Raw genomic sequence first — 14,655 nt, 5'->3', positions numbered from 1 at the left:
CCTGATCAGCAACTCCCTATGTTCTTCCACTACGGAATCCTCTATACTCCCTATTTCCATATCTGACCATGCAGCCATCACTCTCCAGATCAAAATTGCAGACTCTCCAGATCAAAATTGCAGACTCTCCAATTCGACAGAAACAGTGGCGTTTTAATGCTGACCTTCTCCAAGACACACAATTCAAAGATTTAATCAGGAAAGAAATAGGTGAATACTTCATATTCAATATACCAGATCATACATCTTGGACATGCTGTTGGAATGCCTTTAAAGCATTTATAAGAGGTATCATCATTAATTACTCAGCCAATAAACACAAACAATTAAAAGAGGAAATGAAAAACCTTGAGAATCAAATTGATGTTCATCTTCTAATTCAACTTAATAAAACTAGATTTCAGTAGTTTCAAGTTTCAAGTTTATTAGTTTTTCATATCCCGATCATAAAGCAAATATCTGACCGGTTAACAATAAAAATTTAAAATAAAATAAAAGAGTAAGAACGAGTTAATAGTGTATTAAAGAGTATAGGGGAAACATATTAAACATATACAGACAAACACGACCGTGAGGATGGATGGGGAGGAGGGGAAAAGTTACATGATATTAGAAGAAATGATATAGTGGGAAGGGAAAGAACATGAAGGGTAATTGTGCGTGATGTTATGAGATGCCCTAATGAAGAAGATAAGAATCGTGAGAGTGTTGAAAATTTACTAGATGAAGTAAGGATTAGGATTTGGTAAAGGCATCTTGGAATAGGAAAGTTTTAAGATTGGTTTTGAATTTTTGTAGATGATTTTCGTCACGAAGAAATTGAGGGAGAGAATTCCATAAGGTTGGAGCAGTAATAGAAAAGTTAGTTTTCCTAGTATAGTAGGACTCTTTTAGAGACGGAACAAAAAGAAGTTTTTGATCGGTGGATCGTAAGGATCGGGGAGAGCTTTTGGGAATTAATAATTTGTCGAGGAATAAAGGTAAGCGAGATTGTTTGATTTTGAAGATAAGCAGTAAGATTTTGTAGGTTATGCGATGTGTGACTGGGAGCCAATGTGCTTCTTTGAGAAGAGGGGTGACATGTTCAAATTTACCTATTTTGTAGACTAGTTTTATTGCAGTATTTTGAATGAGTTGCAACCGTCGAAGTTCTTTTTGAGGTAATCCATTTAACAAAGAGTTACAGTAATCCAAATGCGAAATGACTAGGGAATGAATGAGGATGTTAATTGAATCATTATTTAGAATAGAACTGAGTGAACGGATAATGCGTAATTTAAAGAAACAGGTTTTTACTACTGAGCTAATGTGGTCATGAAAGGAAAGATCTCGGTCGATAATTACTCCTAATAGTTTTACTTTAGTATCCATTGCTAAAGGTGTGGATTTGATATAAATAGTTCCGGGTAAAGATTCAGATTTTTTGATGGGGAGCAGAATACCACAAGATTTATCAATGTTTAGTGAAAGTTTGTTAGAAAAAAGCCAATCACTTACAATATCTAGTTTAGTATTTAGATCTTTTATTTCTAATGGGTTTGAAGTATTTATCGGGAAGAGTAACTGTATATCGTCAGCATAGGCGAAAATTGAAAATCCCAGTGATTGGGCGAGAGAAAGAAGAGGGGAAAGAAAGATATTGAACAGTAGTGGTGACAAAATAGAGCCTTGAGGAACTCCAAAAGTTTGAGTTATCGGAGAAGAAGTTTGATTTTTTGCATGAACTGTAAAGCTACGTTGATGAAAATAGGATGTGAACCATTTGAGAGCGTGACCTGTAATGTTGCATTCAGCTAATCTGGATAAGAGGAGAGAATGATCGATAGTGTCAAAGGCTGCAGATAAATCTAGGGAAATTAATATTACTGATTTTAAGTGATCGTGAGAGTATTGTATAGTTGTAATTAGACCAAGTAATGATAATTCTGTGGAATGTGAAGTTCGAAAACCAGTCTGATAAGGATGTAAAGCATGTGTATGATCAAAAAATTCTGATAATTGAGAATGGATAATTTTTTCAGCAATTTTGGAGATAAATGGCAAATTCGCTATGGGACGGTAGTTATTTGGTATAGAGGGATCAGAGTTGTGTTGTTTAAGTTTAGGGAAAACTAGAGCTGATTTCCATGTAGAAGGGACGCAGCAGTCAGTAAAAGATTTGGAAATCATTTCCCTTATATAGGGACCAAAGAAAGAAAAGAATTTTTTGAGAAGAGATGGGGGAAAACTTTCAATAGAGTTATTAGAGGAATTTATAGATTGTAAAATAGAAGATAGTTGAGTTAAGGACGGTAGTTTGAAAGTAGAGAAGGAACTGAGAGGTAAGAAAGTTAAATCATTATTAGTAGGAAGCGAAAAAGCTGGAAGAGAAGGTCCGAGGTGAGTTCGGATAGTAGTGACTTTGTTGTCAAAGAAGAGGGATAGTTCCTTAGCAGATGGTAGAGATGAATCTGGAGGGGGGAGTTTTTTTTTTTGAGTATTTAGAAAGAGATTGTGCAATACTAAAAAGAGTGGATGAGTTACTAGTGGTGGAGATAAGGTTTGAATAATAGTCTTTTTTTGTTTGTTGAATGGTTTTTTTGTAATGCGTAGCTTTATCTTTGTATGACAAAAGGTCACTATTATAATGATGTTTTCTCCATTTGTTTTCGGCTGACCGTACCTGTCGACGGAGGAGAATCAGGTTTTCGTTAAACCAGGGTTGGTGTTTCTTGGAAGTAGAGTTGAGAGTTGGTTTATTTTTTTGTTTGACAGATTTAGGAGCTAGTGAGTCTAGTAGGGATTTTGTAGCAGTTTCCCAATTAGAAAATTGTTCTGTGATAGATAGTGATGAAAAATCATGGAGATTTAAGTCGAAGGAGGATTGAATGGCAGGAAGAGTTATAGTATTTAAATTACGGTTGATAAAAGAATTGTTTATCGGTTTGATGATATTAGAATGGGTTGATATGTTAGATTGCCAGGTGATTAAGGTGTGATCTGACCATGGTACTAGAATGAAATCAAAATTATAGAGAGAATCAGTCATTGTGGTTGGGCATAAGATCATGTCTAGAATATTTCCTGCGGTATGTGTAGGCGTATGAATGAGAGGAGACAGTGATAAATCAGAAATTAGAGTTAAGAGTTCGGAAGTGTTATAGTGATTAGGGGAGTTGAAATGAATATTAAAGTCTCCAAGAATTATAGACTCAGGATATGCAATATTGAATTCAGTTATAGTGGAAATAAGAGATGAGAGAGAAGTTTTAGTTATTGGCGGAGGTGCATAGATAAGGAGAAAGTTAAGAGAGGAGAAGAGTTTGGTTGAAAATTGGAGAGATTCAATAGGAAAGTGAGAAAAGAAGGTGAAAGTATTGACCTGGAGTGGAATTGAGGCATGATATATAATTGCTAGTCCACCTCCCTTTTTATTAGAACGGGGTTGAAAAAATGTTTTATAATTAGGTGGACAGGCCTGAGTAATGTAAGCATCATCTCCCCGAGTTAGCCAGATTTCTGTAAGACATAGAATATGAAGCTTGTGTTGTGTAATAATATCATGGATTAGATGATGTTTGTTTTTTATAGAACGAACATTTATGAGTCCAAAATTAATTGTCAGGGGGTGGTGGGGTTGATTAAAGCAAGGATTGGAAGGGGGATGAAGTGGGATGGAAATAAGTTGCCTTAAGTGAATAATGTTCTAAGTAGGCGTGCCTCTAATGCGATATTTCAACAATCTGCATCTTATTTTGCTGACAATAATAAATGTGGTCACTTGCTGGCCAACTACCTCAAGAAGAGAAAGGACCACCATTTCCCAATATACAGCTTTAGAAAATGGAGTAACGCTTACTGACACATCTGACATTTCACAAGCTTTTAAGGACTTCTACCAAAAACTCTACACCTCAGAATTGGACTAATGCAACTAATTCCTGATTTTTTGGATGGTATACCTCATACCCATCTAGAAGAGAAGGACATTGCCTCATTAGATTTACCTTTTTCCTTACTTGAATTATCTCAAACTATTGATTCCATGGCGACAAAGAAAACTCCAAATCCAGATGGTCTGACAGCTGAATTTTACAAAGAGTTTCAAGATGTTCTGGCTCCTCATTACTTGCAGTTCATTGACCATCTTATCACATCTGGTACTGTATTTGGTACCTTTACTGAGGCCACCATAATTGTCATTCTGAAACCGGGCAAAGACTCGCGATTTATATCTAATTATAGGCCTCTGTCCCTAATAAATATAGATGCAAAAATATTTGCTAAACTTCTATCGAGTAGGTTGCAGACAGTAATAATCAAACTGATTGCTCCTGAACAATGTGGCTTCATAACAGGGTGTTATTCTAATGATAACACGAGAACCTTTTCTAACATCATCGCCCAATCAGAACGCTTGAATCAAGAACTTCTAGTGGTGGGACTTGATGCCGAGAAAGCCTTTGACAGGATAGAATGGCCTTTTCTATTTAATGTACTACAATGATATGGCTTTTCTGAGCACTTCATCAAAAAAGTATGGGTTCTGTATTCTTCTACCACACATACATGTATTAATGGAACTCTTTCATCTCCATTCAAACCAAACAGGTACCAGACAGGGGTGCCCCCTGTCACCTTTGCTTTTTGATCTTACATTGGAACCACTCATTCTGGCAATACGTAATGATCCAAATATTTCTGGCTTTCGTTTTAAAGATCAAGAAATAAAAGTGTTGGCGTACGCAGACAACATTACTGCTCTATATTACTCCAACATCCTTATCTTACTTACTTTCACTTATCAAAAAATATTCGGTGTCCTCTGGTTACAAACTTAATACTAATAAAACAGAAGTTATGCCTCTGAACTGTCCAGGAGTTAAACTAGAAGTATTAATGCATAGTGTCAGATGGTCAGATGCAAGAATGAAATACCTGGGAGTTTTCTTTGGACCCACTATCGACGAGTCAATACAACTTAACGTGGATCACATGGTGGATATTATTAAATCAATAACTCGTTAATGGTCGCCGCTAAAATTGTCCTGGTGAGGACGCCTTGAAACCATACGGATGATGATCTCTCCGAAAATAAATTATATATTGAACATGCTTCCTTTTCAGCTGCCAAAAACCTTTTATAAACATATTGACTCACTTCTCACTCAATTTTTATGGAATAAGAAACAACCTTGCATCGTGCAAACCAAGTTAAAGGCTACTCGAGATGAGGGAGGGGTAAACTTCCCTTGCTTTATTCTGTATCATAATGCTTTCCTTATTAGACAATGGGCCCAAGGCCATAATGGATACAGAAATCAAGACACTCCTACTTGGCTTTTGCTGGAACGGGCAATTCATGGAGAAGTACGGATGAAGTATTTAGCGGGTTTGAGCCTGACCAAACAGGATAAATTGGATGCTATCCTGCTGGCGTACAAGGAGCCTTATCTGCAGTGGACTCCAAGATGACTACTCCCTGGACTGAATCTGGTCTACTACCAATCTGGAACAACGCACTATTTAAGATCCTGAATGAACCGTTTACTTGGCAAACATGGCAAAAATGTGGCATTTGGTTACTACAAGATCTATAGGATGGGGAAAGCTGGATATCTTTCAAGGATCTTGCTAATCAATGGAATTTGCCTAGTACTCAATACTTTAACTGAATGCAATTTGTACACTATCTCAAGCATTCGGTACCCGATACTATTGCCCAGATGAAAACACCTAGTTTAAATACATTTCTTCACACATTCTCTCTGAAGCACAACAAAGCCTCTTTGTGGTATAAATTATTACAGAAAGATGCCTTCAAGGCTCCTACGGAAAATGAACTCAAGTGGCATAAGGAATTGAACCTGACGCCATTGACTGGTTGGTTATATGATCTAACATATCATCTTCAATTCACTCTGCCTCTCTCCTACAATCTATGTTCTTTCTTTTGCACAGAGCAATCTGGACACCTACTATCTCTAATAAAATTGATTCATCAAACTCTTCTTGTTGTTGGGACTTGCCAACAGGAGAAGGGCACCTTAACACATCTCATCTACTCCTGTAAACACCTAACTCTCTATTGGGAAAAAGTGTGGTCTACAATATGTGATATTATGGAGATATTTGAGTCCCTTAACTTTTCTGTCATTATATTAATGGCTCAAGGTTTGTCAATCCCCTTAAATGTTTTTGAAACTCGTTTACTCACTATTATGTTAACATTAGCGATACAAAATGTTTTGTTTTGTTGGAAAGATCTCACTAAAGTGGATTTTCATAAGTGGTGGAATTCACTCTGCCTAACTAGCAAATACGAAAAAGCTTTGGCTGAAAGATCTGGTGCCTTACATACTTACTGTAGTATTTGGTCACCCCTCACGCGATATTGTAATTAGTTAGCCCTTTGTTGTTCACACATGCCATTGACTAGTTTGACATTATAGTTCCTAAGTTATGCATCTACAATGCTGCATACTATTTGACCTGAAACTCATGTATACACACATTTGTGCTATTCTTGCTATGCTCTTATTCACTGTGAATTGTACCTTTTGAAATTGTATTTCTTATGTTTTTGTACTTGCTTTTTCAAAAACCCAATAAAAATTTTTGAACAACAACAACAAAAAAAGTCATTTGGCTCCATTGCTCTGCCTATTTCATTCAAAAGGCATTCCCTTCATTCCTAGGCTCTTTCACACAGTCATAAGAGAGAATGCCAACAGGGACACAAACTGCTATGCTGTGCTTCAATCTACAAAAATAAACAGCTGCTGAAACTTCAGAGCCATAGGATAAAGTTTGGACATAGTTTTTGCCATCTTCAAGGAGCCTTCTGGAGTCTCCCATAGCTCAGTGACCAGCAAGGTGATGTCCAGATGACGCAGGAAAAAAAAAGATGGTCTGACCATTTATGCTGCTCATGACCATGCACTGTGAAGTGGATGGCTGCTGGGTCTCCAACTTTAACTCCCTGGGTGCATCTGTAATAACATGTGGGACAGTAGTCAACTTGAAAAGCCACTACACTGAGAGATAATAATAATAACAACAGTTTATATACCGCAATACCGTTAAGTTCTATGCGGTTTACAGAAGATTAGTGGAGTACAAGTTGAGTTGACGTACAAGTTGAGTTAACTTAAGGGATGTGGGAACAATGGGGAGAAAGGGCAAGAGAGGGGAAGGAGGGAAGTGGGTCAGCTGTCTAGGTATTTCAGAGATCATCTCCCTGGTCGAGTGCAACTATCGCCTCTTGACTCTCGGTCCCTGACAGGGAGCCAGAATCTTCCAGGAAAGCAACTGAGCCCTGCAACAATAAAGGCATGGAGTCTGACCTTCAATCCTGTACTGCTTCATCACTTAGGCGGGAGCTGGCGTTTTCTGTGGCGGGAAGACCTCTGAAGGAGTGCTCTCTCACTGGCCCAATGCCAGCGTGCCCCCAGGAAGCACAGTGCGCCCCAGACCTATCAAATAAGCTTTTACAAACTCGTGGGTAAAACCTTGAAGAGGTGGCCTCACAGACCCCTGCAGGACTACAAATCGGCTTCTCTTGAGCTCCACAGCATTCACGCACTTATGTTTCATGCTTTTATTGTTTGTGGCCTCCAGAAGGAATTTTCTCCCCAGCCCTAGAGGACTCCAAGGAGGCTGCGCCCGAAGCTCCTGTGTGGATCCCTCGCTTGTCCCACAGTACGCAGTACATGGACACTCCTCAGTTGACCATCCAGCTGCGATGATATGGGGCAGATGAATAAAAGAAGAAATTCTTCGTCTCAGAATGCAGACAGTACAACAAAAAGGCAAGGGTGGTGTCCTATCAGCCACATAAGCAGTGTTTATTTAAACAGATGGTCCCCATCTGTTTAAATAAAGACTGCTTCTTTGACTGATAGGACGCTTCCCTTGCCTTTTTGTTTGGTCTATGATATGGGGTAGAACAGCCCTAGGAGTCCATCCCAAACAATTTTGAGCCAAATCAAGGGGTTTTAAGACAGATGGAGACTTTAGAAAAAAAATAATCATTTAAAATTCAAGATGGCCATCATCAGCACATTCACACAAACAATGGCCCATGGGGGATCCCCTGAAGTTTAAAATCACAGGGAAATGGGTTTTGGAGGTGGAGGACCCTAACTCTGGTCCCAGAGACCCTTAAAAAGAACTTTTTATGACAACCTCCCCCCCCCCCAATTTTACCCTTAGGAAATAATAGGCTCTACTCACTGTGCTTTGCTGGTGCGTGCATGTGTCAGCTTGCTTCAGCATGACAGCATGGAGAGAACTTTCTGCCTCAAATCCTTAATGGAATTAATCCACAACTGGAGATCTACAAGCCAGACAGATAGACTCTGACAGAGGACTCAACCCTCACAGATCCTCAAGGCATGCTCAATGCAGCTGGCTTCCAGAAACCTAAAGGGAATCACACAGGGGCCCTACAGCCTGTACTTAAGGCTCCAATAAATTAGAAGGTGAGTTGGCTTCCAGGGGAACAAACCCCAAGCCTCAAAAAAACCCAAAGCAGGCTGGTTCATCAGGTACACCTGGGGGTTACCCTGCGAGCTGCAGTCTGCCCTTGTGGAGTCTATATCCTCTCCCAGGCAGAATAGCGCCACAAATGGGGTCCTCTAAGCACCAAAGCCTCACAAAACCAAAGAAAATATTCAGAAATAATAAAAACCAAACAGAGTAGATCAGAACATACCTTCTCAGTTCACTTGCAGAAGGAAAAACTGAAGCAGGGGCTATACTCCACTGGTGAAAGAAGAGGAACTGAAAGATATGCTTGACATCCTTCTGCAAGCAGTTTGTGAGCACAGTTTGATCACTAATGTACAGATTCCTGTGCTTATGTAACAGAACAATACTTACTCATTTTAATTTTTGCAAACAAGCATCTTTGAGTATGCTCTATTTTATCAATTTAAATAATTGAGCTGAACTGTAGAAATAATATTGAAGAATATATTAAGGAAAATATTTACACACATCCTTATGTTGTAGAGAGCATAACAAATATGACATAACTGATTTATACCAGAGCAGGAGCAATGAACAAATTACTTACATCAATTAAATCTGATAGGTCATGAATGTAATATTTGAATACAGATGCATTGGTTGCTTCAAGTGTTAGTAGGTACTCATTTCGTGCTTTAATGGACTTCAGTTTGTTTTCTGAGTATTTAGCTTGGCGCTGAGAAGAAAAAGGCATGTAAATTAAAATAGCTTTAAAAGTAATAGTGTCACATTGGAAAGACTTTTCCACTCTAAACTATAATGAATGGTGGAATACTGTTTGTCTTTATGCTAAATATGAAAAGAAAGCAGCAGAAAAGATGAATACCATTTCATCTTTCAATAAAGTGTGGTCTAAATTATTATGATGCTATACATAACCGAGATTGGATTCTCCATATTTACAACATCCTGTAACATATCATATACGATTATTCTGACTTGTAACATGCCAACTTGAATTTGCTTTACTATTCCTGCAAGATTGTGTTATTCACAAATTTCCTGTTTCTATTTTATTGTACTGTTTTTATTTTAATGAAATCATAAATAAAAATTATTTAACATAGTAACATAGTAGATGACGGCAGATAAAGATCCGAATGGTCCATCCAGTCTGCCCAACCTGATTCAATTTAAATTTTTTTCTTAGCTATTTCTGGGCAAGAATCCAAAGCTCTACCCAGTACTGTGCTTGGGTTCCAACTGCCGAAATCTCTGTCAAAACTCACTCCAGCCCATCTACACCCTTCCAGCAACTGAAGCCCTCCCCAGCCCATCCTCCCCCAAATGGCCATATACAGACACACACCGTGCAAGTCTGCCCAGTACTGGCCTTAGTTCAATATTTACTATCATTTTCTGATTCTAGATCCTCTGTGTTCATCCCACGCTTCTTTGTCACCGTTTTCCTCTCTAACACCTCTCTTGGGAGCACATTCCAGGCATCCTCCGTAAAGTAGAATTTCCTAATATTGCTTTTGAATCTACAACCCCTCAACCTCAAATTACGTCCTCACACACACACACAAAATAGCTAGTCAACTAATTCCTTACAGACTTTTTACTTAAGGGGCCCTTTAACAAAAAGGCATTAAGCTCTAATGACTGCTTAATATGGGAAAAACAGGCTACTGCAAAACCATGTTAAAGTGTTTTGCAGCATTTTATCTGTTAGAGTGCACTAAGAATGTGGTCACTAACTATAATAATAAAACCCGAGCCGCACAAGCGCACTTGAAACGCCGTGCCTCCGCATGCGCAGTACAGGAAGGGAAGCGTTGGAACCGCCAAGCAGGGAAGCATTTCAATGCAGTGGCAGCAGTCCTGACCCACCAACCCCCCCATTCCTTACCCAAAGCAGCAATGGCAGCACTGTAAACAGGCTGCGTCGGAACCGCCAAGCAGGGAAGCATTTCAGCGCAGTGGCAGCAGTCCTGACCCACCAACCCCCCATTCCTTACCCAAAGTTGCAGTGGCAGCGCTGTAAACAGGTTGTTCACGGCAAGCCCTGGCAGGGCCTTTCCTCTGCCACATCACTTCGGATGCGTTAGAGGAAAGGCCCTGTCAGGGTTGGCCGCGAACAGCCTGTTTACAGCGCTGCCACTGCTGCTTTGGATAAGGAATGGGGGTTGGTGGGTCCGGATAGCTGCCACAGCTACTGCTTTGGGGCACAGAGGGAGGGAGGAGGGGCTGGTAGGCCAGATTCACACGGAAGGAAGGAGAGCAGACCTGTGGGGGCGGTGGACCAGGTGTGTGTGTGTGGAGGGTCCATCAGGGTGAAGGGCTGGGGAGGGGCAGCCTGCCCAAAGATTCAGTGCAGTGGCCAGGAAGGAGGTATGTGGGAGAGGGGTTGGGGTTTGAATTGGTGCAGGCTCTGGTGTTGGGGTGCGGTTGGGTGAAGAGGGTTAAAGTAATGGGGAGGGGAAGAGTTGCAGTACCGTAGGGAGGGGCAGGGGAGAGACAAGAGAGAAATTGGTCCTGGGGTGGGGTACAAGAGAAAGGGTAAAAAAGGAAGAGAAGGTGGGTGGAATATAGGGATAGGAAGAATGGCCTTGGAGGCAAAGGAAGGATAGATAGGAATGGAGCTGGGATTGAAAGGGTGATAAATGCAGTGGAGGATCGATGAGGGCCAAAAGGGTACAGAGGACTAAGGAAATGGTGATGGAAAGCGTCGGGAGCCAATAGAAGAACAGAAGAAAGATAAAGAAAGACAGGGGGCAGGGAGAGAGACAGAAAGAAAGAAAGATAGACAGACGAGGCAGGGAGAGAGACAGAAAGACAAAGAAAAAGATGGGGGCAGGGAGAGAGACAGAAAGAAAGACGGGGGCAAGGAGAGAGACAGACAGAAAGAAAGAAAGACGGGGCAAGGAGAGAGACAGAAAGAAAGAAAGAAAGACGGGGCAAGGAGAGAGACAGACAGAAAGAAAGAAAGGGGGCAAGGAGAGAGACAGAAAGAAAGAAAGAAAGAAAGGGGGCAAGGAGAGAGACAGAAAGAAAGAAAGAAAGAAAGGGGGCAAGGAGAGAGACAGAAAGAAAGAAAGAAAGAAAGGGGGCAAGGAGAGAGACAGAAAGAAAGAAAGGGGGCAAGGAGAGAGACAGAAAGAAAGGGGGCAAGGAGAGAGACAGAAAGAAAGGGGGCAAGGAGAGATACAGAAAGAAAGAAAGGGGGCAAGGAGAGATACAGAAAGAAAGAAAGGGGGCAAGGAGAGATACAGAAAGAAAGAAAGGGGGCAAGGAGAGATACAGAAAGAAAGAAAGGGGGCAAGGAGAGAGACAGAAAGAAAGAAAGGGGGCAAGGAGAGAGACAGAAAGAAAGAAAGAAAGGGGGAAAGGAGAGAGACAGAAAGAAAGAAAGAAAGATGGGGTAAGGAGAAAGAAAGACAGAAAGAAAGACGGGGCAAGGAGAAAGAAAGAAAGACAGGGCAAGGAGAAAGACAAAGAAAGAAAGATGGGGCAAGGAGAGAGACAGAAAGAAAGAAAGACAGGGCAAGGAGAGAGACAAAAGAAAGGAAGACGGGGCAAGGAGAGAGACAGAAAGAAAGAAAGACAGGGCAAGGAGAGAGACAGAAAGAAAGACGGGGCAAGGAGAGAGACAGAAAGAAAGAAAGATGGGGCAAGGAGAGAGACAGAAAGAAAGAAAGATGGGGGCAAGGAGAGAGACAGAAAGAAAGAAAGATGGGGCAAGGAGAGAGACAGAAAGACAGGGCAAGGAGAGAGAAAGAAAGAAAGACGGAGGCAAGGAGACAGAAAAAAAGAAGGGGGCAGGGAGAGAGACAGAGCACCCGTTAATGTAACGGGCTTAAACACTAGTTTTTTATAGATATGTGGAGGGCCATTTTCAAACAGGAAGTCTAAGTCTGACTTTGGATATCTCCTGCAAGATGTTTAAAAATCGGTGTGGCAAGATTCCTGACTTTTTTTTCCAAAAATAATCTATCTAGACATCCTAGCCCTTTTCAAAAATCAAAACATCCAAATGCAAAATGCCCAAAACAAGCCCATTTGGATGTAGGAGGGACCAGCATTTTAATGGACTGGCCACACTGGCATGCCAACAGAACAGTGGGGCACCTTAGGGAGCAATGCTATGAACTTCACATAAAGGGTGTCAGGTACACATCTCACCAGAACTCCCTTATAGTGTATGGTGAGCCCTCTAAAACTTTTAGTCTTGAGAATTTTCCCCTTAGTGCTTCCACTATGAGGTGATAATTGCTCTTGCATTATTTATTTGCAGGTTCCACATACTAATGGGATTCTCAGTGCACAATCTGAAAAAAAGGTCTTTAATGTCAGAGTAAATCTGGGCTTAGTCATGGGAAAAGTCCTATGTTAGAATGCACTAAGCTCAGATGTCACATCTGCCGTCATCTACTATGTTACTATGTCACTGCACCTTAGTAAAAGGGCTCCTAAGTCTTTAAAAACTGCATAAAATGGTGTGATGAGCAGACTGTTAATTGTTCACATGAGACTGAATTGTCAGCTATAATTACTTTAACTAAACTTTTCCAGAAGGTCATAGTCTTGGATAGCTAATGCACTCATGCAGCATTTTCATCAAAGAAAAAAAATATTTAAAGATAAAGCACTAGGGAATTAGCATACACCAAGAGCCTTATTCTCTTTTGGACACCAACATTGGCGGCTAAGAAGCAGCCGCCGATCACGAGTCAATCATGTGTTGACATCCAAATGAAAATTGCGTCTACAGTCCTGATCAGAAGCCCAAAATGTAGACTAGCATTTTGTAGGCCTACATTTAAGGCGGCTATCTCACATCTATGTAGATGCGTAGCGATGCTTAAACCTACCCAAGGCCACTTCTGGGCGAAGCCCTGCCTTGGCCGTGCTTAAACTTCGATATGCGTTTGCATAGATGTGCTCTGGAGGTCTACAATGCCTTGGAGAGGTTTTTTGTTGGTTTTTTTTTTTAAATGTGCAATTTATTGCCACATGACAGCAGGATGTGCATTTTTGAGAATCAGGCCCTTAGTGAATATTTCCCTTTGTAGCTGTACACAGGGCAGAAGGGTAGAAGGATACAGGGCAGAGAGATAAGGACCACAGAAAAAAGTTTCATAATTTCTGAGAGGGGAAAAAGTTTCTAATTTAAAAGTTATCAACATCATTTTAAATTCTGTTATCTATAATATATGAGTTTTCCTCCAGCTTTGATACACCTTGCTGGCCTAATCTTACTTTAAACCAAGCTACATCAGAAAATATTTCTTCACAAACAGGGGGTGGGGGTGCATGGAATGTCCTCTCAGTGGAGGCAAGAATGGTGACTACTTCAGGAGAGAATGGGATAAGCACAGAGAAACCCACAGATGCATAAAGAAGGCAAAGTCAGGAATCAATCATTTGACTTTCCTAGTGTTTTCTGAGCAGTTTGCACCTTTCCTTCCCATCAACAGCTGGATTGCCTCTCCAGTTGTTTCCCTTAGGGATCAACCGAGGTCTTTGGTTACACAGCAAGACTGAAAATGCCACCATTTTCTCTCATTTTATTTATAGTTATGCTCTATATAAACTCTCTATAGCATTTCAGTCCAATATCCTGAGTCAGTTAAAGTGAAGTGCTTCTTCAAAGAAAAGAGAATTGTCTCACTAAGACTGTTTCTCCTTTAGCTGCTGCACATAGAAAGAAGCAAAGCAACAAGTTGAATTCAATGTGGCTTTGTATGTTAAAGATAATATTAAAGTGACAGAAATTGTTGGACTTAAAGAAGCACTGTGGGTTAACCTGATAAGAGCAAATAGAAAATGGTGTGATATACAGGCCTTCTTCACAGACAGAAGAACCAAACAAAGACTTAATTGAAGACATTCACAAGATTGTAATGAAAGGAAAAGTGATATTAACAGATTAGTTACAAAATTTTACTGTTAACCCTTACTACTCGTTCTAATAGTCAACCCGAATTCATTGAGACTCCTTATTCCATATCAACCTACTAAATTGCTCTGATCTACGTCACAAAACCTTCTTGTTGTACCATTTTTGAAACTAATCAATACACTGAGATCTAATAACTTTGCCGTCACTGCACCTTCCCTATGGAATTCATTGCCCAATCACTTACAAGAAGAAACCTCGATAAAGCAGTTTAAAGCAAAACTCAAAACATTTTTATTTGA

General features: G+C 40.3%; 1 protein-coding gene across 3 annotated transcripts in view; it reads right to left on the bottom strand.

Annotated features, from left to right (window-relative positions):
• Positions 1–14,655, bottom strand: part of SRGAP1 (SLIT-ROBO Rho GTPase activating protein 1) — a 299,333-nt gene that overhangs the window by 129,017 nt on the left and 155,661 nt on the right. For all 3 annotated transcript variants that reach the window (XM_033959332.1, XM_033959333.1, XM_033959334.1), the window contains exon 6: positions 9,059–9,187. In XM_033959332.1, the coding sequence (XP_033815223.1) occupies positions 9,059–9,187 (129 nt within the window). The remainder of the gene's footprint in view (positions 1–9,058; positions 9,188–14,655) is intronic.

The sequence above is a fragment of the Geotrypetes seraphini genome, chromosome 9 (assembly GCF_902459505.1).
Source record: "Geotrypetes seraphini chromosome 9, aGeoSer1.1, whole genome shotgun sequence".
Lineage (NCBI taxonomy): Eukaryota > Metazoa > Chordata > Amphibia > Gymnophiona > Dermophiidae > Geotrypetes > Geotrypetes seraphini.
This window is presented reverse-complemented; position numbering and strand designations above follow the sequence as displayed.